Source organism: Trichosurus vulpecula, chromosome 1 (genome assembly GCF_011100635.1).
Source record: "Trichosurus vulpecula isolate mTriVul1 chromosome 1, mTriVul1.pri, whole genome shotgun sequence".
Taxonomy (NCBI): domain Eukaryota; kingdom Metazoa; phylum Chordata; class Mammalia; order Diprotodontia; family Phalangeridae; genus Trichosurus; species Trichosurus vulpecula.
In genome coordinates, this window is record NC_050573.1 from 513,075,544 (window position 1) to 513,096,635 (window position 21,092).

General features: G+C 39.2%; 1 protein-coding gene across 1 annotated transcript; it reads left to right on the forward strand.

Annotated features, from left to right (window-relative positions):
* The first annotated feature begins 10,296 nt into the window (after window positions 1–10,296).
* Window positions 10,297–20,714, forward strand: CKS2 (CDC28 protein kinase regulatory subunit 2). Its single transcript, XM_036767150.1, has 3 exons — window positions 10,297–10,849; window positions 17,587–17,714; window positions 19,857–20,714. Exons 1-3 carry the CDS (start codon window positions 10,791–10,793, stop codon window positions 19,907–19,909), a joined length of 240 nt encoding a protein of 79 aa, XP_036623045.1. The 5' UTR covers window positions 10,297–10,790; the 3' UTR covers window positions 19,910–20,714.
* Window positions 20,715–21,092: the final 378 nt, after the last annotated feature.

Sequence of the window (21,092 nt, forward strand, 5' to 3'; positions counted from 1 at the left end):
TCAATATCTGCTGCCCTAGAATTTGTTTAGAGTCATTTTTACAGGTATTTGGAGGGGTTTGGGGGAGAGCTCAAGCAAGTCTCTGCTTTTATTCTGCAATCTTGGCTCCACCCCCAAATATTGATTGTTTCAAACCATACTCTACCCTTGTGATGATACTTTATGGGGTAAGATTTGAGAAGTAGAAAGTGTTATGCAATAGCAAAATGTTATATTAACATCATTATTTAAAACAAATTTAAAAACAAAGGAGGACCCTCCCTAAATCTTACTAAAAACTAACTTTGAGGTGGAACACTTCAAGTGAAATAGAGGAACACTATTTTGGACAGCTAGGTGGCGCAGTGAGTAGAGCACTGGCCCTGGAGTGAGGAGGACCTAAGTTCAAATCCGGCCTCAGACACTTGACACATTTACTAGTTGTATAACCTTGGGGAAGTCACTTAACCTCAACTGCCCTACCCCCCCCCCCAAAGAAATAAAAAAAAGTTAAGATAAACACTATTTCTCTCTATTCAATTGCAATAGCAAATAATTTTGTCAAATATTGAAATCTCAATTCTATTTTTAAAGATATTTGGTTATTAGATTGGTACCATAATACAATTAGGGAAAATATTATTTTAAATGAGGAGGAACAAAGATGTGAGTTTTTTAGATTACATAGTGATATTATGTGACTTAATTTTTTGGGATTCACTCTTTTTTGAAAACTGAAATGCAGAAAAATTTTCTAAAATTATTTAAATACCTAGAAATGAGAGTACTTTTGCAAATCTACAATTGTATATGAATATTAAATTGGAAATTCCATTTTGATAGTCTGGAGAAAGCAAAATTATTCTAATTTAAAATTTTAACTTGTTTTAGCTGATATATATGTACATGTATATGTGTGTATAGATATATAGATGTATCTATCTATGTATCTATATCTATCTCTCTATATAGTATATATATGTGTGTATATGTATATACATACACTCACACACACACACACATATAGCCTAAGTGGTAGAATTTTTAGGGGTCTGTCCTAATTCATACCTTCCCATTGTACATAATCTAGACCCAGAAAAATAAATCATTCTGGACAAGCTCCAAAATGTAATCTGTGGCTGTAATGCTAAGCAGAGTGGGACTTTTTTTCACTGTTTTTTCTTTTGGAATGGTAAGCAATCAAGTGCCTTTAATGAGTCTTGCCTTTGTTTGAATCAGGCAGGTAAAGTTGGACCTTTTGTTGTCTTTCGTTTTGGAGTGCTTTTCAGCACTAAGGCAATCAAGTGCCTTTGAGTCTTGCCTTTGTAATTGTAATGGCAAATAAAGTGAGACCTTTTGTTGTCTTTCGTTTTGGAGTGCTTCTCAGCACTCAGGCAATCAGGTGTCTTTGAGTTTTGCCTTTGTTTGAATCAAGAGTCATTGATTGGAAACAATATATATGATGTGGTGCTAGTGATTGAAGATCTTTTCCACACCCTTTTGCTAAGTAGGTGCTGAGCCCTCAGGGCTCTGAACAGGGTATATATGCTCTGAGGTTGGCATTTTCTTTTGGGGGCACACTCATTGGAAGAGTGTTGGTGATTTGGCCAGATAAGACTCTGGGTAGTCGTTGGAACACTGCCTCACCCCATGCCACCCCCAACCAGCTTTGAAAACCCAGATGTTGGTGCTTCTCTCTCTAGTAACTATGTATGTAATATCTATGGTCAGACAGATGGAAGCCTGTCTATTGATTTGTGTTATTTTGCTCTGTTTATAATTTCTCTTTGTATTTGCTCTGAAGTTCAGGGTGCTGACTTTTCCCCCTGAACTAAGTGGTGTAAATATGAATTTTCTAGGTCTAGATTACCTAAAATAGCAAGGCATGAGTTATAACAGACTTCAAAATTGTACCAGTGTTGGGTCACACAGTTGGGGGGAGGTGATCATCTGGGATTTCCCCCCCCCCCCACTTTCTTTTCCCATAACAATTCTTGACTTGTTGGTCAGAGCTATAGTACCACAAACAGTGTCATCTCTGGCTCATCTCCTTACCCCTTCATGATCATAAAACTACAGTTGCCACACTTCTTTATGATTTAATCCTGGCATTGTCATGGCAATCCAGTACATTCTAGGAAATATTAACTTTATGCAGATAAGCCTCATACACAAATACATACATAGCATATAGTATTTTGTATGTATATATATAATTACATATAGATATCATGGAAGATTTTTAAAAAAATTGCATTTTACTCCACATGATTTTTTATTTCAAATGTATCATTAATGAGACCATATATCATAAAAGAACTTGCATATGAACTATCTTAAAAGAGGATGAGGTGTGCTGGCTCCAGCCATGCATATACTAAAATGATACAGAGAAGATTAGCAAAAGAGGATGAGGCAACTGGCATTGTATGATATCGAATACTTTCCACTGAGAATGCCTTTATTTCTTTGTCTAATTTTTCCTTATCTAATCAATCAGTCAACATGCAGAGGAGTTAAAGTAGAAACTAAGTGCCTATAATACATCAAGCATTGTGCTAAGCACAGTGTATACAAAGACAAAAGTGAAACAGTCTTAGTCCTCAAGGAGTTTACATGTTTGTGAAAAACAACTAGTATATAAATAGATATGTACAAAGTAGATACAAGGTAACCTTAGAGGCATTCCAGTTATGGAGGACAGCCAGTGGAAGGGCAGGGAGACAAAAGATGGAACATGACCTGTAAGGAACAAACAGCAAGTAAGCCAGTATGGCTGGACCACAGTAGTGGTGAAGGGAGTAATGTCAGTCACTTAAGTCAAAAAGCATGAATTAAGTGTTTATTATATGTCAAGCACTGAGTTGATCTTTGGGGATACGAAGAAAGTAAATAATCCCTGCCTTCAAGAAACTTCCATATCAATTGTGGAGACAACATGTAAATAAATGCATATGTGCAAACGACATACAGAGTAGATAGAAAATAACCTTAGAACAAAAGGCTCTAGCAGTTAGGGAAATTGGAAGGCTCCTGTAGAACGGCCTCTTTAGCATTTGAACTATGTCTTGAGTTTAGTCAGGGAATCTAAGAAGCAGAAGTGAAAGAGAATGTTCCTGGCATGGGGAAAATGAATACAGGCAAAGAAATGAGAAATGAAGAACTACATGTGAGGAACAAGTAGACCGGTATGACCCGACTTTAGAATGCAGAGAGGATAGTAGAGTATGAGAAGACTGGAAAGGCAGAAAAGTTTAGGTTATGAAGACCTTGCAGTGCCAAATAGAGTAATTCCTATTTGATCCAAATGATAATAGGGAGCCACTGGAATTTATTCATTAGAGGGTGAAATAGTAAAACCTGAGCTTTAGAAAAATCATTTTTTTACAGCTAAGTGGAAGATGGATTGGCACGGGGATAGACTTGAGGAAGGAGGACCAATTAGGAAGTAATTACAAATAGTCCAGATAAGATACATGTAAGGTGCTAGGAGCTAGAGATAATAGGAAAGGCCTCTTACAAAAAAAATGGCATTTGAGCTGAGTCATGAAAAATATCAGGGATGTCAAGAGGCAAGCATAAGGAGTAGTTAATGAAAAATACAATGATGAGAGATGGGGCAGATATGGCAAGTTAGCTGATATTGCTGGACCAAAGAAGGGACAGGAAAGAAAAGTAAAACATGAGAAGCTGGACATTTTGAAGAGGCCAAGTTGTAAGAAATCTTATATCTGATCCTGGAGCAAATAGAAAGTCACTGGAGGTTTACTGAGCTGGGGAAGGGAAACAGAGAGGGCAACGTGGTCAGACTTGATCCTTTGGGAAAACTAAAATAAATATGTGTGTGTATGGTATATATACATACATACATACATACATACAGATATATATATATATACATATATATATTATATATTATGTGGATTAGAGTAGGGAGAGGACTTGAGTCAGTGAGACCAATTAGAAAGCTATTGTAATAGACCAGGTATAAGGTGATAAAGGCCTAGACTAGGATGGCAGCCATACCAATAGAGAAAAGGGGACCTTTGACAGACATTGGGAAGGTAGAAACAAGATTCTTAGAAGATATGTAGGTTAGTGAAAATGAGTCATCAAGAAGGCTTAAGCTGCAAATCTGGAAGAGTGGGAAGGTTCTCTATTACTCCAGAGTAACAGAAAAGTTCAGATGGGGGAGGGTTTTGGTGGGACATAGAATGCATTCTCTTTTGGACATGTTACATTTGAAATGACTAAGGGATATCCAGTTCTAAATGTCTAACAGGAATTGGAGATTCGAGATTGGTGCTTAGAAGGGAGGACTAAGCCTGATTATACAGACTTGGGAATTATCTGGAGTCAGGAAGACCTGAATTCAAATCTAACTCAAACACTAACTAGCTGTGTGACCTGTGACAAGTCATCGCTCAGTTTCCTCAAATGTAAAAAGGTGGTAACAATACCACTTACCTCCCAGGGTTGCTATGAGGATCAAATGAGATAACATCTATAAAGTGCTTAGTATAGTCCCTGGCATTATTAGTATTAGCACAGATATAACTGAATCCGTGAGAACTGATGAGATCACCAGTGGAGACAGCATAGAGAAAAAAAAAGAGAGAGAAAAGTGCCCAGGGGATGGAGACTGGGGAGCGGGGCAGAGGGGGAGGAGTTAGGTAGAATGAAAAGGATAGAGATAAATCAAAGAAAACTAAGGAAAGATCAGACAGGTAAGAGAGGAGCAGGAGAGGTTAAAATCATGAAAACCCAGAGAGGGGAAAGCATCCATTAGGAGAAAGTGATCAACAGTGTCAAATGCTGCAAAGAGGTCAAGAATAAAGATTGAGAAAAGGCCGACCATCTGCAGAGACTATGGGGAGGAAAAATAGGAGTCACAATCATTTCACTACATCTCGAGGGAGCGACCATGTAAAAATCCTTCAACAATTACCTGGTGGCCTAAAATTAGAAAATCCCTGACTCTTAAAGTGGATGGTCTCATCCACTGTTTTTAACAACTGTTTGCTGTCCTTGAATGAGACACTGCAGTTTTGTCTAAAAGGACTGCATTTAAAATTATAAAAGTATTTAGTCTTTTCTCCTTGCCTTCTGCCCTTGAACAGGGAATATTTTCTTATTCAAATCATAAATCCTGTCATTTGCATTCTAAATACTTCTATTTTCTCCCTTGACTGACAACCCCCTCCCCCACTTCTCTATCTCTCACTTTCTGGTGAGATGCTTTACTTTTCTGTCCTAAATTGTCACAGAATGCTGCTGATTGGCTACTTCAAGCAGGCCTGGAAGGTTGTAAAAACCAAATCTGTACCCCAGGAATGTGAATATGCTATTAGTGAGAGCACATTCCTTAGCTTGCTAACAAAACAATTTGCTTTCAGTTTGGTCTCATTCAGTATGGGTCTCATTGACCCATAGTCACTGGACCCATAGTCATTGGACCCCTACTGACAAAGTATGCCTGTCCCAGGAGATTGAGAGAACTTTCTGACAAGACTTTATATACATATTTGTGGAAATCCAAGTCTTAAGAGGAGGCAAAAAGCCATAGAGAATGATTTCTGAGAAATCCCCAAGACTGAGCCTGGTCTATGTAAGTCCATGAATTACAACTCCATTACCAATATGTCACAAATTCGAGACATTTCTGTACAGATTTCTTATGCTCTCACCCTCATCTTTCAGGTACTTACTTCACAGCCTTACCTCTCAGCTCTTCTCTACTTACTGACTCCCTATAGACTTGTATGGTCTTTGAGGGCAAAGAGGGCTGTTACATTTTTGGTTTTGAATCCTGAGAACCTAGTATGGTACTCAGAACAGTTTTTTACTTTTTAAATGGAAAATAAAAACTTCCCTTGACCTTGCCATCCCTCTTTCCCACATCTTCTTTATCTCTTTAACTGTTAGAATCCTATGAGTGGCCTTTCCATTGCTACCTCCACTTCCTCATCATCCAGTCATTCCTCAGTCTCTTGCAATCTGAATCTACAACTCTAGTGAAATTGCCCTCTCAAAAATCACTTCTTAATTACTAATTCTGAAGGCTTTTTTTTCAGTTGTCATTCTCCTTGCCCTTTCTGCAGCAACATTTAATACTGCTGACAACCACTCCCTCTATCCACGTAGCACAAATATGTTTAGTCATTTAAAAGATTCAAACTATTTTACTGCAGATTGATACAACTCTGAACTAGTCCAAGACTTGATTTGATCAATACAGTCATTTACAAGTAAGAGCAGCTCACATAAGGCCTCACTAGACTGAAAAACTGATCAACTTCTCAATTCTAATACCTTCCCTCTATTGTTTCCTATAACTTCTTTCGTTTATGTTTGTTTGCATGCTGTCTTGCCAATTGCAATGTAAGCCACTTGAGGGCTTTTTGCCTCTTTTGTATCCCCAGCATTTAACAAATTGCCTGGCACTTAGTAGGTGCTTAATAAATGTTCACTGATTGATTGATTGACTGGGAGGAGGAGAGTATATGCATCAATGATCACTCAGAAGAGTAAAATTTAGCTCTACTTGAGTTGATTCATAGAAATAAAAAGAGAAGACTTCTTTATAGGCACAAAGCCAAAGATCAAATGAGAGATGGAACAATTCACAAAAATATTATACTGAGAGAGTTAAGAGGACCAAGGGAATAGACAGCATTTATACATACAAGAACACCTCCCTTAGGTAGTAACTAGAGTAACAAATTCCCTTTTAGAATTATGGCTCCAAGGGTCACACATGTTCAATGTTCCAGAGTAAGAAATGATGAGCTGATTGTATAAAAGTTGATATCTTCTTTATCAGCATAAAAGAAACTAAGGCAAGGCCAGGCAAAGAGATCAACTGAGGCTTGACCTCATCACCAATAGGTCTTTTCCAACTAGACTTGTGTCAAGATATCAGGAGACACCCTGTTTTCCAGAGCTAAGGCCCAGCAAGCAAGATGTGCTCGGTATAACAACACCACTCTTTTGCATTCACCCTCTGGATGATCCTCAGCCTTGGCAAAATTACATAATTACTGTATTGCTTTGACCAGCACCAGGTATTCTCTGAGCTCAAACAAGCACTGACCAAGCTTGGACAAGTGCCCACACTCTAGTCATGAAGCCCACTATGTCAAAAGTGTCTCATTGTTGCTATTATCCCTCATTGCCAGTACAGCTCACTGAGTAGCTGAAGTATTGAGATCTCCCCACACTGCCACAGGTCCCTCCACTAGAGGTGGGGCCCTGGCATATGTGTCTAATTTGCCTCCTTGCTTGCAAGCCATTTCCCTTACTCTGAAATTAAACTTCTGTTTGATTCCTGACTTTCCTTTCTCTAGCCTGCTCTGTTCAGCTCCGGCCAACCACAGGTTAGAGGCCAGTTCAGTCCAGTTGACATTTATATAAAAGCTTATGTTTTCTAGGTGGTAAAGCAGATAGGGCACTAGGCCTGGAATCAGGGAGATTCGAGTTCAAAGTTGGTCTCAGACATTTAGCTGTGTGACCCAGGGCAAGTCACTTCACCTCTGTTTGCTTCAGTTTCCTCAACTGTAAAATGGAATAGCACCTCCCTCCCAGGGTGGTTGTAAGGATTGAATGAGATAATAATTGTAAAATGCTTTGACAGTGCCTGGTATATAACAAGCACTATACAAATGTTAGCTATTATTATCAGCATAAGGGAAACTGAGGCAGGGGTGAGGGCAACTGGGGCCTGACCTCATCACTAATAGGTCTATTCTAGCTAGAGTCATAGGATCTCACATAAAGGTAAAGACTGAGAAGGTAAACTGCAACAAGGTCCAAGATAGGATCTCAATTCACCAGTACTTTCCAATCTTTGTATGATAAGTATTTGAGGATACCTTTAAAGCTGATAGAACTTAGACTCGGTAGTTTGAGGGATAAAGATTAACCATACCTGAGATACTATATCAAGGTGAACCTGAGACTCCCCAAGGAAGCTGTTGATATAAACAGGAAAATGGTCACTGTGGCTCTGGTATGTCTTAGACAATCCAACACTCATGGGAGAGCACTGATTGGAACCAATTCCAGCCTCTTCAAGATTCTAGCAGGATAAGTGCAAACAACAAGCTGGGACTCAATACCTGTACACTTTGACCATTCATGAAGACTGTGTAGGGATCTAGAGAGAAGAGAGGTATCAGTGAATGTTAACTTTTGAGCACTAACTTTTCAACCTCTAGACTAGATCCAGAGGTATTCTACTTTGATGACTCCCTGGTACCAGAAGAGTAGAAAAAGATTAAAGCTGAAACTCAGGAAGAGTACAGGCATCACTTCATGAGTGGGATGTAGGATTCACTCTACAGGAAGTCCAAAGAATACCGACTTAGTACAGTGCCTGGCACATAGTAAGTACTTAATAAATGCTTGTTATAATGAAAAAATGTTGGGCTATCAATGAGAAATTCAAAGATTATGTACATGGAAAAGAAGTTCAAGTATGTACTGATAATAATACACGACATATTTGACAAGTGCCTGGTTGGATCCTACCTGCCAGAGACTTGTAGCCGAACTGGCCAGTTATTTCAGCATGTATCACGGGCCTGGAAAGAATAATTTTTATATTGATGCTTTGTCCAGATTGCCAATTGACACAGGAGCTGTACTAATGCTAGAAGAAGGTTTGAGAGCCATCTATGATACCCAAGTACCTGGAATAGAACCAAGCAGAAGCATAGTTAATATCATTACTAGGTCCATACCCCAAAGAGATCAAAGAAAAAGGAAGAGATATGTACAATTATAGCAGTTCTTTTTTGTAATAGTCCCAACCTGGAAACTAAGGGGGAATCCACCTATTAGAAATGGCTAATGACCAAACACTAGATTAATTTGTTACAGGTAAACCAGAATAAATAGTTACACATGTATCCAAGCGACAACACTAGCGACTAGCTGTGTAAAATGTGTCTTGCATGTAATTGCATGTTTCTTGGTGCCTAAATTAATTACTGAATGTTTATGTTTATATTTATTATTATTATTATTATTTGACTGTATGTTGTATTGTGTTCAAATTACAGTAATACTTTTACTTTGTTCATGTATATATAGCTAAACTTTTTTATATAGACCTATTGATAGTTATTTTACTGCTAACTAGCATTACCTTGTCATGTTTTGCTGTTATTTTTGTTAACTGCAGAATAATAAGAATATACATGTGTTTTGGGGCTTTACATGTGCTGTGTCTATATGTCACTTACGTCATTTGTCACTGAAGTTACCCGGTGCTCTGTATAGCCACGTCTATTATATGTACTGTTAACGTGTGTTTATTTTTTGTTTTCAGTGGCAACAGTGGTTACAAGGGACACCAGGAAAATCACCTTTGTTTTTAAAGCAGTGATATTTGTGTTTATGCTAGTTTCAGGTTTCAAGCTTATCCCAGGCTCCAACATGTCATTACAGCCTTGTTATTAATCTTCTTTCACTCTACAATGAAAACAAATTGTCCTTGCCGCTGTTTCTCACAAGCAACTAAAACATAAAAAACATAAATAGGAAATTATGGCATAACACCACCCATTAAGCAGAACGGGCATAAAAAGGAATAGATTTATGTTGAAAACTTTCTTCTCTACTGAAATCAGAGGCAAGTTTCCTTTTATTTTGCTCTGTGCCGAAAACTTGTTTGCCAAGTTTATTCAACTGTTGTACTGTATCTTTCAATAAAAAAGAATTCTGAAAAATTCACCTGCTCAATTAATGAAATTAAATGTAACTACTAAGAAACAATTATTTATAAATATTCCTTATGACATACAATGATTTTCTTGAAAATAATGATGCCTATTTAATCACATTGCTCAAGAGCAGAAAAGGTTTTTTGAAGCTTAATAGAATTTAAGATATTCTTTATTCCATTTTCATTTTTTAAAAATTTATATTTTTGGTCAATGTTTCATAATTTGCCCAATATTTTATAATTACATTTATAATTAAAATTAATTTTATTACATTGTATTATTTTAACTATAATTACTCATAATTTTATAATTAAAATTAATGCTTTAAGTACATGCATGTACAAGAGTACATTTATGTAACTTTGAGGGGGAGGGGATTCGTGCTCAAAAACGTTTAAAAACCGATTAAAAATAACCTGGATACTACATTACATCATCACTGCCCCTCCAATCCCCAAGGCAGCAAAACGGGCCCCCACAGCACACCCAGAGGTTGAAACTCAGGAAGCGGTCGCGTTAGAGAACCCGCACCGCCCCTACCGGCCTCAACGGCTCCTCTCGCCTCCAACGTTCCACCAAGCACGCGCACGCACGCACGCGCTTAGCTGACGAGAAAACGGCGTCTCTAGAGAACTTGTCCAAAGGGACTCGCCTTATCCCTCCCACTCCCACTTAACAGACATGCTCCTCCTAGTCCAACCCCTGACCCTGATCTAGTGTACGTCATAGTTCCTCTCGCCTCCTGCAAGCCGCTTTCCTATGGGCCTGGTAACTTCGCAACAGGCCTGTGATTGGTCAATTGTGAGGAGCCGGGAGAGCGGATGAGGAATGAACGTCCGGGGTTGGGCAAAGCTTGAAGCCCTCCAGTGGGTTCCACCCCTTCCGGAGAGAGCGCGTGATGAGTGGTTGTTGCTCCTGTCCAATCAACGCCGGGTTATTGGATTCAAATCAAGACCCCTGGGGGAAGGGAGCTCCTAGCAGTTACTTGTGGTTTGCTTCTGTGCTCAGGCTTCCCCGGCGTCTTCCTCGGTGCTGCCGCTTGTTGCCGGCGTAGCTCTTTCGGGACTCCGCGCTGCCGTCAGCATGGCCCACAAGCAGATCTACTACTCGGACAAGTATTTCGATGAGCACTACGAGTACCGGTGAGGAGCCCCTTAGCGGCGCTTCCGGGCGGGCGGGGCTGGGGCGCGTGGAGAGCGGCTGTGAGGAGCCTCCCGGGTCCGTCCCCTGTTCTCTCTCCGTCTCCACGCTTCCTCTTCGGCTTCCCCTCCTTTGTTTGGAAGTCTCCCATTCAGAGAGGGCGCCGGGAGCGTACAAAGCGGCCCGGCCCTCGCGTGCTCGGCCCGGCCTGTGCGGGGCTCAACGGACGCCCAGGGCCTGAGAAGGAATCCCTGGCCGCCCGAGCTAACCTGGAGAGGTGGGGGGTGGGGAAAGCCCGGGAGAGGGATGCGGACCCCGGGCTGGGGGTGGGAGGCTGGTTCTCCTCACCCGAGTAGAGAGGCATGGCTGGCTAACTTTTCTGTGGAGCTCCAGCTGGGCCTTTTTAATCTCGAGCTAACTCAGGTGATTTTTAATCATTTGTATCAATTATAACGGCACGGAACGTGGATTCCCACTTTACGCACCTCTGAGTTTCGTGTCACAGGACCATAGGTTTGGGGCTGGAAGAGAACGTGGAGAAAAGAAAACACTCGTTTAACAAATTGGTCAGCTGAGGCCCAGAGATGACTAGCTGCATGTCTTATTTTACCCAGTAAATTAGGGGACTGCGGGGCGGGGCGGGATGGAGGAGAAAGGGAGGGTGCTTCCAGCTCTTGAACAATAGAGGTTTATTTGAGCGTTAAAGCCACTTTAGGGCCGTGGATAGGACCCTGGAGGTAGGAAAACTTAACTCCAAATGCTCCATGAGACACGCTTTTTGACCCTGGGCAAGTCTCTTTAGACACTTTGAGCCTCAGTTTCCTCGTTTTTAAAATGAGAGAGTTGGACTCCATTGACTCTAAGGTCTCTTCCAGCTCTAACTCTATTTCCCTAGTGACTGAATTAAGCTATGGCTGTTTTGGCTACAGCTTCCATTTTGTAGTTACTTTTTTCTCTTCTTCACCTTCCACCTTGACCCAAACCAAGATAAGCTGCGCCAGTTATGCCTTGAGTTGAATAGGGGTTTCACTTATTTTTTGTCTGCATTAGTTGATTTTTGCTTAAAAACCTACTTTGTGCCAGAGAAAACTGTCTCTCCCCTCGAAAAGCCTCCTTCGAGGAGCTCACAAGCTGGGCTCCCCGAAGGCTACATGCACTTAAATAGATGTAAGCTTAGATACAAGGTAATTTTTGAGGTGGGGGTACCGAAGCTGAGGGCGTTAGGAAAGGTCTCCTGTAAAAGGTGGCTCTCTAAAGGAGCTTCTGAGGAAACTAACAATGGTGAGGAATTTTAATGAGGAGAACGTCCAGGTAGGAAGGAAAATCATAATCTCCTGAGCCTCCCAAAAAACCTTGTGCCCTATGTTTCAGGGCTTGCTGTTACAAGTAGCTCAGAAAATTCACTAGTGATTGGCCAATAAACCCATAACTGATGTGAAAGAAAGAATTCAGTCTGGCTTCATTCATACCTACTTATGAAAGCCTATTACTTTGCATTTTTACCTCCACACCTAACTCCATTCAATCATTCAAGCATTTATTAAGCAGCTTTACTATTTAGAGACATGACTGATAATGTTGTCTGGAGAATAGCTACTACCTTTAAATAAAACTTTGTAAACCTGAGTAAAAAAGCAGAAATTAAAAAGACTTTTTAAAAGGTCTAAGTTAAATGCTATGTTTTCATGATTGTTGACTTTTAATTAACTGGAGCTGTTGGGCCGTCAGCTTTTAGTATCAGTAGACAGCAATGTAATGACTCATTGAAAAGAAGTAATTCAACCAAGAATTTTACTTTTTTTGGTCCACACCTGTGATTTCATTGGTGTAGGGAATTGCTTAGCAAGGACATTTCTACTAATGCATATTAGTGATTCTAGTAACTTTGAGTTTTAGAGTTAACTGGGGTAAGTTTACTTACCTCTTCACATGTTATATATTTCCATAATAAAGGTAACAGTAGGTCAGTTTAACTTGCACATTACTATAGTTAGCTCCCTGTGAATTAGGACTTAGATCTTAAATTGGCGGAAACTGCTTTGTGTATCTTGTAAACTTGTCCCCATAGTACTGTAGAGTACTGTTTTGTGCTACTTAGATTTTGCACGTGCCTGCAACTGCTGAGGCCACAAATGTCCATGCAAAAACTTCTTGAAATACTTATTAAAATTATGATTTTGTTAAATTAGCATTAGGTGACTTGAAACTACTGAAGAGTTTCATAACCCGGTATAAAACTTATCATTCGTGAGGTGTTCTCAAAATACATTGAGGAAGTATTTATGAAGTTTCTGAATTTGGCATATCTGCATGCATGTATACACAGACACGTGTAAAATTTTACTATGCATCTGTGATAGTATATATACTGCAATCAAACCCAAAATTTTTGAGGAGATGGCTAGTGAAATTTAAAATCTGTAGCTAGGGTTTCAGCCTTGTATTTATTAGTCAAACTTTTTGTTAAATACCTGCTATGTCCTAGGTGAAATTACTTTTCCAAACAAAAGGAAGACTATAACACTTAAGGATTGGTAACATACCATTGGTAGACATCGCTAAGCATTTATAGTTCTCAACTATACTAGAAATAGTTCTTATTCCTACTAGACTAGTTAGGTAAATGAGTTAGCAAAACTGGTTAGGAAACTTGAACATGTATTATCATAGGATGGTAGATTTAAAATTGTAAAGGCCACTGGTGATTATCAATGCTGACTGTATTATAATGATGTTACAGTTAAGATATTTCTTTTGGGAGAGTGGCTTCAGAAGCCAGTCAGAACATTCAAGTCCAACGTGACTTTTGCATTCTGAGAAACTGACATGAAAGATAACAAACACTTGATTTTATCCTAGAACAAGTAAAAAGTCATCATCATGGCTGCCACATGACCTGGTAGAGACAGGTACCTAGGGGAATGTACTCTCAGGAAAGCCTTTCTCGTTTTAAAAAGTGGCGACAGAGAGAGTGAACAGCTGAGGGGAAAGTATTTTACTTTATGATTAACTGTTCCAGGAGCTATTCACCTATATCTAATGGTATATTAGAAAAGCACAGGAATTAAGCCTGATCCACTGTAACAAGATGCTTTTCCAGCTGTGTAAATCACAGTACCTGGTGCTTCACTTAGAAGAATTGCAAAAGAAAAAGGGGCTGAAAAATAATGGGTAAAATAAGAGTAAAGTATTTTCTACTTCTTCCCACCTGGTTTTACCCTTCCCATCCCATTAATTCTGAACCCCTGGTAGTCATTATTCAAACCCCATTCTCTGCCCCAACCTTCACTACCTTCTCTCTTATTCTCAATTCCTCCCCCTTTCTAAATCCCCTCTTCTCCCACCCCCCAACCACCATAAGTAACAAACTTTCGTCTTAAATCTTTCACTTCCCTACCCCATTTTCTGGCTTTTGGTGCCTTCCTCTTGATAAAGCCTCTCCTGGCTACTGCCCTTTCCAGCAGTCAAGCTTATTCCCCTCCGCACACTGGTCAAGACTGGGGAGTTGGAATACTCTCCTTGCTGCCACTTCAAGGCAATCCCTCTACCTACCATCATTCAGTAACTTCCTTGAGATTCACAAAATCAGTATCAGAGAATTAAAATTCTGATGGCTTGCTGTCTACTGACCTCCAGGATACTTCCCTTCTTTCCCCAGTGAGGCCAGAGCCTGGTGCGTAGTCTTTCTCTCCTCTCCAGCTCCTACACTGTCTGTACTAGGATCAGCATATGTATTTGTGCTCCCTCGAATACCCTAACCTCCCAGTTTCCTGACTTAGTCATTTCCTAGGACCTACTTCACCCCACCTCAGCTATATGTAGAGATAGTCGTATGCTTGATCTTGCTGTTATCACATATCCCATGTTCATGAACTCTGAAATTCCCTCTTTGATCACAATCTGTTGTCATTCCATCTCTTCCCTTTCCGTCCCAAACTCTATTCTTTGTTTTCACCATGACCCCCAATCCCTGCACCCCTCAATTCTTTCCTAGGCCTTCGCCTCTGCACTGAAGCCCTCTGCCCCCTTTTCCTCTCACTGATCTTGCTCCTCTCCAGCCTTATCAGTCTAATAGTCAAGCATCCTAAAAGATAAGTAGCAGTTGTTAGTCACGTCTGTGACATAAGCCATATTGGAGTATTAATCGAAATACTAGTCTGTGGCTAATTGTCTTAGTCACTTGTTGAATTGAATGATGTATAATCATTTATTAAGTAGGCATGTTCAAGGAATGGTGTATGTTGTTTTAATACAAGTTCGTTATGCACTCAGTCTTGGTATGAAACCAGAAGTGGCGAATAGTTGTATTCCTTTCCCTAGTCAAGTGACTTTCAGATGGAGTGAGAGCCTAAATTTAGACCTAGTCCAACCGCTTCCTTTTATAGATAATCAAACTGAGGCCCAGAGAAGGGAAATGAAGTGCCCAAATTCACGAAGCTATTTAATGGCAAAAGAGCATCTAAACCCAAGCCGAGTCACTCCATTTTACTGTTAATAATTTTGTCTAAAAACAGCTAATACAGGTAGAGCACATTTACAACACCTTCGCAACATCCTTGGGGAAAAAAGTAGGTAATACAGTTGCCATCTCCATAACACCTGTGACATCACAGCTGGGCTCAGCAGAAAAGTCTAGTGTTCACTAATACTTGTATATCCAGGAGGAACAAAGGAAAATGGAGCAATCATAATGAGTAGTGATTGATTGCAACGAGAGAAGGAAGAGAGAGCGGACTGCTAACTTAAGAAAATCAGTCGGTCCCTTGTCTTCCTATAAGCTCTTCTTTTACCATTTCCAGTAGTCAGATTATTTGCCAATCCCCAATTCATCTTCCATATCAAAATCTAACTGTTGGGTACTGTTGATAGTTGCTTTTTAAAAGTCTATAGTTTCAGAAGTAACATTCTGTAATGCCTTGTGCATTTCTTCAAATAGCTGTCCTCTAATATTTGCTGAATCACTCAATTTCAGCTTTGGAACATACCTTCGTGACCATCTAACTTAACCCATAAATTGGGGGAAAAATAATATTTCATAAGTCATCCAGCCTTTGCTTAAAGACTTCAGAACCACCCCACTCTGGGGTCAGCCAGTTCCACTTTTGAATAGCACTGAATTTTTTCCTTTAGCCTAAATTTCCTTCTTTTGTAATTTCTCTGTATTGTTTCTAGTTCTGTTCTCTGAGGACCAAGTAAAACAAGTCTAATTCAGGTAACAACTTTGAATCTTATAGCTAAACGTCTCAATTTTCTAGTTCCTTTTACTGATCTGTCCTGCCATGAGCTTGAGCACTTTTGGAAATGTTCCAGTATATCAGTGTTCTCATCAAAATGTAGTTAACAAAAGTATTCCATGTGTGCTCTGACTGGGTCAGAGTACAATTAGAAAGTGGTTGGTATTGCAGTGGATAGAGCAATTGGGCCTGGAGTCAGGAAGACCTGAGTTCAGATCCACTTCAAGATACTAGTTATGTGACCTTGGATAGGTCACTCACTCACGTTCTGTTTGCTTTAGTTTCCTCAACTGTAAGGTGAGAATAACAGCACCTGCCTTGTGGGATTGTCCAGAGAATCAAATGAGAGCATGTTGAGATAATATTTGTAAAGTGCTTAGCACAGTGCCTGGTACATAGTAGGCTCTGTAGAAATGCTCATTCACTTCTTTGTGCTTCTCTTAATGCCATAGAAAGTCTTTCTAGCTTTCTGGGGTCCCATGTGCTATTGATTCATTTTGAGACTGGTCCCCACCCCAAAATTGCTTCCTAGTAGTACCTCCCCAAACTTTTATCTGTGAAGTTGATTGAACACACATGTAAGACTTTACATTTGCCCATTTTTAAATGTTATTTAGATTCAACCCTCTGTCCCGACATGTCAAGTTCATTTTAGTTTGGGATCTTAACTCTAGCTTCCAGTATTTTAGCTGTCCCTCCTGAATTCAGTATCATGTGCAAGTCTGCTAATGCTACTTAAGCCTTTATTCAGGGCATTGATTAAAATAAAAAATGTTAAGTAGCACAAGGGCCAAGCATAGACCAGATCCTGGGACATTCTTTTGGAGACCTCTTTCCATGCACTTTAATAACTTCCTTGGGTCTAGCCCTTCAACCAGTTCTTAAGCTATTTGATTTTACTTTCATCTAGCTCATGTATCTTGGTATTTTCTTATACCTGTAAATCAGAGTATTTCTTTATATTCTCTTAAGAATTAGAAGGGGGCAGCTAGGTGGCACAGTGAGTAGAGCACTGGCCCTGGAATCAGGAGGACCTGAGTTCAAATGCGGCCTCAGACACTTGAAACATGTCGTTTCTGTGTGGCCTTGGGCAAGTCACTTAACCCCAATTGCCCTGCCATCCCCCCCCCCCCCCAAAAAAAAAGAATTGAGAGGCAGTGTGAAACAGTAGGAAGATCACTGGATTTGCCATAAGACAATTCTTAAAATTATAATCCTATGTTCTTATAGATTGCTAATGAAGATATAAAAATGATAAGGAATCTTCCAGTCCTATCTCAAAGATCCTATAAATTGTTAATTAAGTCACAACCTGAATTAATTGAATTATACTTATTTAAAATACTCGGAATCGTTTATACATATCTTTAAAAAGAGGCCTAAATTTTGTTTTTTCTCTTTTACTCAATCTGTGACTTTGGGTAAATTTTCGGATATTAGTTACCCAACTAAGCATCCAACTCAGAAAATTGTTATTACATATACTTATTGTTTTTCTTTAATAGGCATGTTATGTTACCTAGAGAACTTTCCAAACAAGTACCAAAAACCCATCTGATGTCTGAAGAGGAGTGGAGGAGACTGGGTGTTCAGCAGAGTCTTGGATGGGTTCATTATATGATTCACGAGCCAGGTATGTTTTGTCATTGAAATATAAACTTTAAATTGTCTCAGTTTTGCTTAGCAGTCAGCATCTTTTATTCATTAACTAGGACAACAGTGAGTACGTTTATTTGGCATAATGTATACCCTTATTATCAGAAATGCCTTCTGGACCTTTAACCAAGAAGAACAGTGAGGAACCAAAGAGAAGAACTTCTTCAGAGTTCATTTATGTCAAAAGGCATTGCTCTTCTTGGCTAATAAAATAGTACATATAATTTTTATTCTTTAGGGGATAATAGAAGTATGATATGCAGGTATGGATGTCATACTAAGTGTTTTCCTCTTGTAATAAGCATTTAATACTAGTAGACAGGAGGCAGCTTGGGCTTAGAGTCAGGAAGACCTGAGATCATATCCAACCTCAGACACCTAATAGCTGTGACCCTGGGCAAGTCAAGTAACATCTGTTTGCCCAAATCCTGGATCACTGCCTTGTCATGACAAAAGGTGACGACCCACTGGAGAAGGAAATGGCAAACCACTCCAGTATCTTTGCCAATAAAACCCCAGACAGTATGATCCATGGGGTCATGAGTCAGACCTCTGAACAACCACTAGTAGTCAAGAATTTTCTATATCTATAAGGTGTTTTTTTTTTCCCCAATAGGTAAATATCCTTTTCATTTTAAATCACACATTTAAGTTGATGGCTATATTTTATAATGGAGGTGGCATTTAGCATATGTACATTTTAAAATTGTTTCTGTATTAAAATATTTTTTATTTTAAAACAAGTTTAAGAGTAAATTATTTTCTCTTGAGGCATGTTAACAGTATGCTGGAGCTAGAGTGGGTGTTGTGTACATGTGCGTGTACACACACATTTGTGTTGTAAGGGGAAAAAAAGCTTCCGTGTGATACTCAAAGAATCTGTTCTTGGCCATATGCTGTTCTCATGTTTATCAGTTCTTTTATTTTGAAATATATCTGGGTGTGTGCGTTTTATAAATGCTTAGAATAAATTATTGAACTGTGGTTAACAACTATATCCCTTCTTTGTAGTCTTAAGTTTTCAGTGCTTATAAACATTAGACTTAAAATGTATAACTTACTATATGTTGTGAACCCTGAATCATACATTTCAAAAAAATGATAAAGTGTAGTGGAGAGGTTGAGATTAGCTTAAAGGGTATCCTAGTTCTCCTATTTCCTCTTCCTTCTAGAGATGTAAACAACAGCATCAATGAGGACCAAACTGCCCTATATCTAACGCTATATGGCCCATATTTACCTTTATTTGTTCTGTAGAGAAATATTTTTAAAAAGATATTGATTCCTAAATTATGAATACTTTATTTAGCTTTGCATGGCTTTGAGTGTCCAAAAAGTTGTTGCTGCTGACTCTTTACCTTCTAGGCATGAATTAATCCAGGCAGGGAATGTCTTTTATTTTCGTATTTCCTTCAGGGGTCATGATCAAGGAACTAGACAGTTCCATCCCCTAGATTTTCCTGTCTCCACATGTAGTGTAGCTAGCTGAAACAGCTTTGGATAAATTGCCTTCTTTCTATGAAAGATAGTAGAGTTCTGGCTCTTTTCCTTCTGAGTCGCTAGAGGGGGAAGAAGTAGTAGTAGTAGTAGTATGGTATAGCAGAAAGAACGCTACATTTGGAGTAAAAAAAAGCTGAGTCTGCTTTAGTTACTGCTTTTTCACTTGTCTGTGCATCCGTTTCTTTCTCAAGTGAAAGGATGGAATGGCCTAGGTAATTATTAAGCTCACTTCCACTCTGCATCCTATAATCTAACCCATGAGCATTCCCTGCTTGAGGGGACAACCAAACCATTGCCTAACATGACTTCTTGGTCGTCCTACCTTTTTACCCTTGGATAACTGAAATTACATTTGGGAAGCCTCAGAAACACCTTCTATACCTTTTCCTGTTGTCATTCCATAATGAATTTTGAGAATTTGATCACTCAGATGTTCATTTAATGAACCCATGGAGTGCATAATTGGGTTACTAGTAGGTTTTTTAAAATCATTTTGCTTTTCTTTCTGTCCACTCCCTTTTCTATTTCACCCATATCCCTACAGTGATGATGATGATGAAAATTGACTATACTCCTGTATACTTGGACAATAACCTTGTTACATTTTTTTTCCCCACAGAACCACACATTCTGCTCTTTAGAAGACCTCTTCCAAAAGAACAGCAAAAATGAAGTTTATTTGGGTTCTTCGCTTAATTTTTTTTTCAAACTATGTATATGTGTATATATGGTAGTATTCAGTGAATACTTGAAAAAATGTACAAATCATTCATCCATACCTGTGCATGAGCTGTATTCTTCACAGCAACAGAGCTCAGTTAAATGCCACTGCAAGTAGGCTGCTTTACGATGTTTAAGATACAATTTTTCTCTAGTCAATTTTCTCTTTAATATAAGTGCCTATTTGACTTCTCCTTGAATTACATTTGTTTAATAAAGTTCATATGTTACATGTATGTCTGAGTACTTGCTAATTGGGGTAGGTGTTGATGTTCAAATTTCCATTGTTAATTTATGAATATGATGTACAGTTCTTTCAGTTGTTTTAGAAATTTATAATTCAAGGAAGTAAACTCTTTAAAAACAATGTAGAAAAAGTTAAATGAATGTTAAACTGCATGATACAGTAGAACTAGCATTAATTTGAACAATTAGTAACAACATCTGCTAAAACTGGAAGGCCCCTGCCACATAGCCTAGCTTTTTCCTTGAAAGGCAGTGAAACAGTCCTCAAGACAGAATTGGCCTTGGCAGGGAGTAAGGATCAAATGACACAACTTCCCAGTTGCCTAAACATAAAACCCTAGCACAGGAGTAAAGGCTTCTTGGGCTTGTTGAACTTTTGTGACTGAGCGTGCTGCAGTAATACGTAAATGTGGTGGATTGGGCAGGGATGTTTAGGGGAAGCTGCCCCCAATTGAATCCACATCTTTAATCTTTCCATGCTATTGTTAAAGTAAACTTTTGTCAAATATCACATGGTCTGCTAAGTGTCTCTTTTCATCCCATTCCCTAACCTGAACCAACTGCCTGTCTTTGAGTCAGGTTTGGCTTAGAACATTGGTATTGGTAAGATGACATTAGATCAATGACTTCATAGATAGGGGAAGAATGCTGCAGCTGATGAGAAGGCTATGAATCTTCTCAATGGAACAAGAAGAGTTCCCCCCACTGACTTGCAATTTAGCTCGTCATGAAAATAAGAGCAAATACACTGTTGGGACATTTGTGTTACTAATTGCCTCATACCATAAGGAGGATGAGAGTAAACTGGGAATCCAACAACTGGGGACCAATGTGTGTGCGTGCCCTTATCCTTTAAAGATTGCCGTGAAGATGAAGGGGCAGTATTGAA

Excerpts from the sequence above, each read along its gene's own strand:
- CKS2 (XM_036767150.1), top strand. The coding sequence starts at position 10,791 with ATGGCCCACAAGCAGATCTACTACTCGGACAAGTATTTCGATGAGCAC. Across the intron at positions 10,850-17,586 it reads GATGAGCACTACGAGTACCG|GCATGTTATGTTACCTAGAG; the intron begins GTGAGGAGCCCC and ends TTTCTTTAATAG. Across the intron at positions 17,715-19,856 it reads TTATATGATTCACGAGCCAG|AACCACACATTCTGCTCTTT; the intron begins GTATGTTTTGTC and ends TTTTCCCCACAG.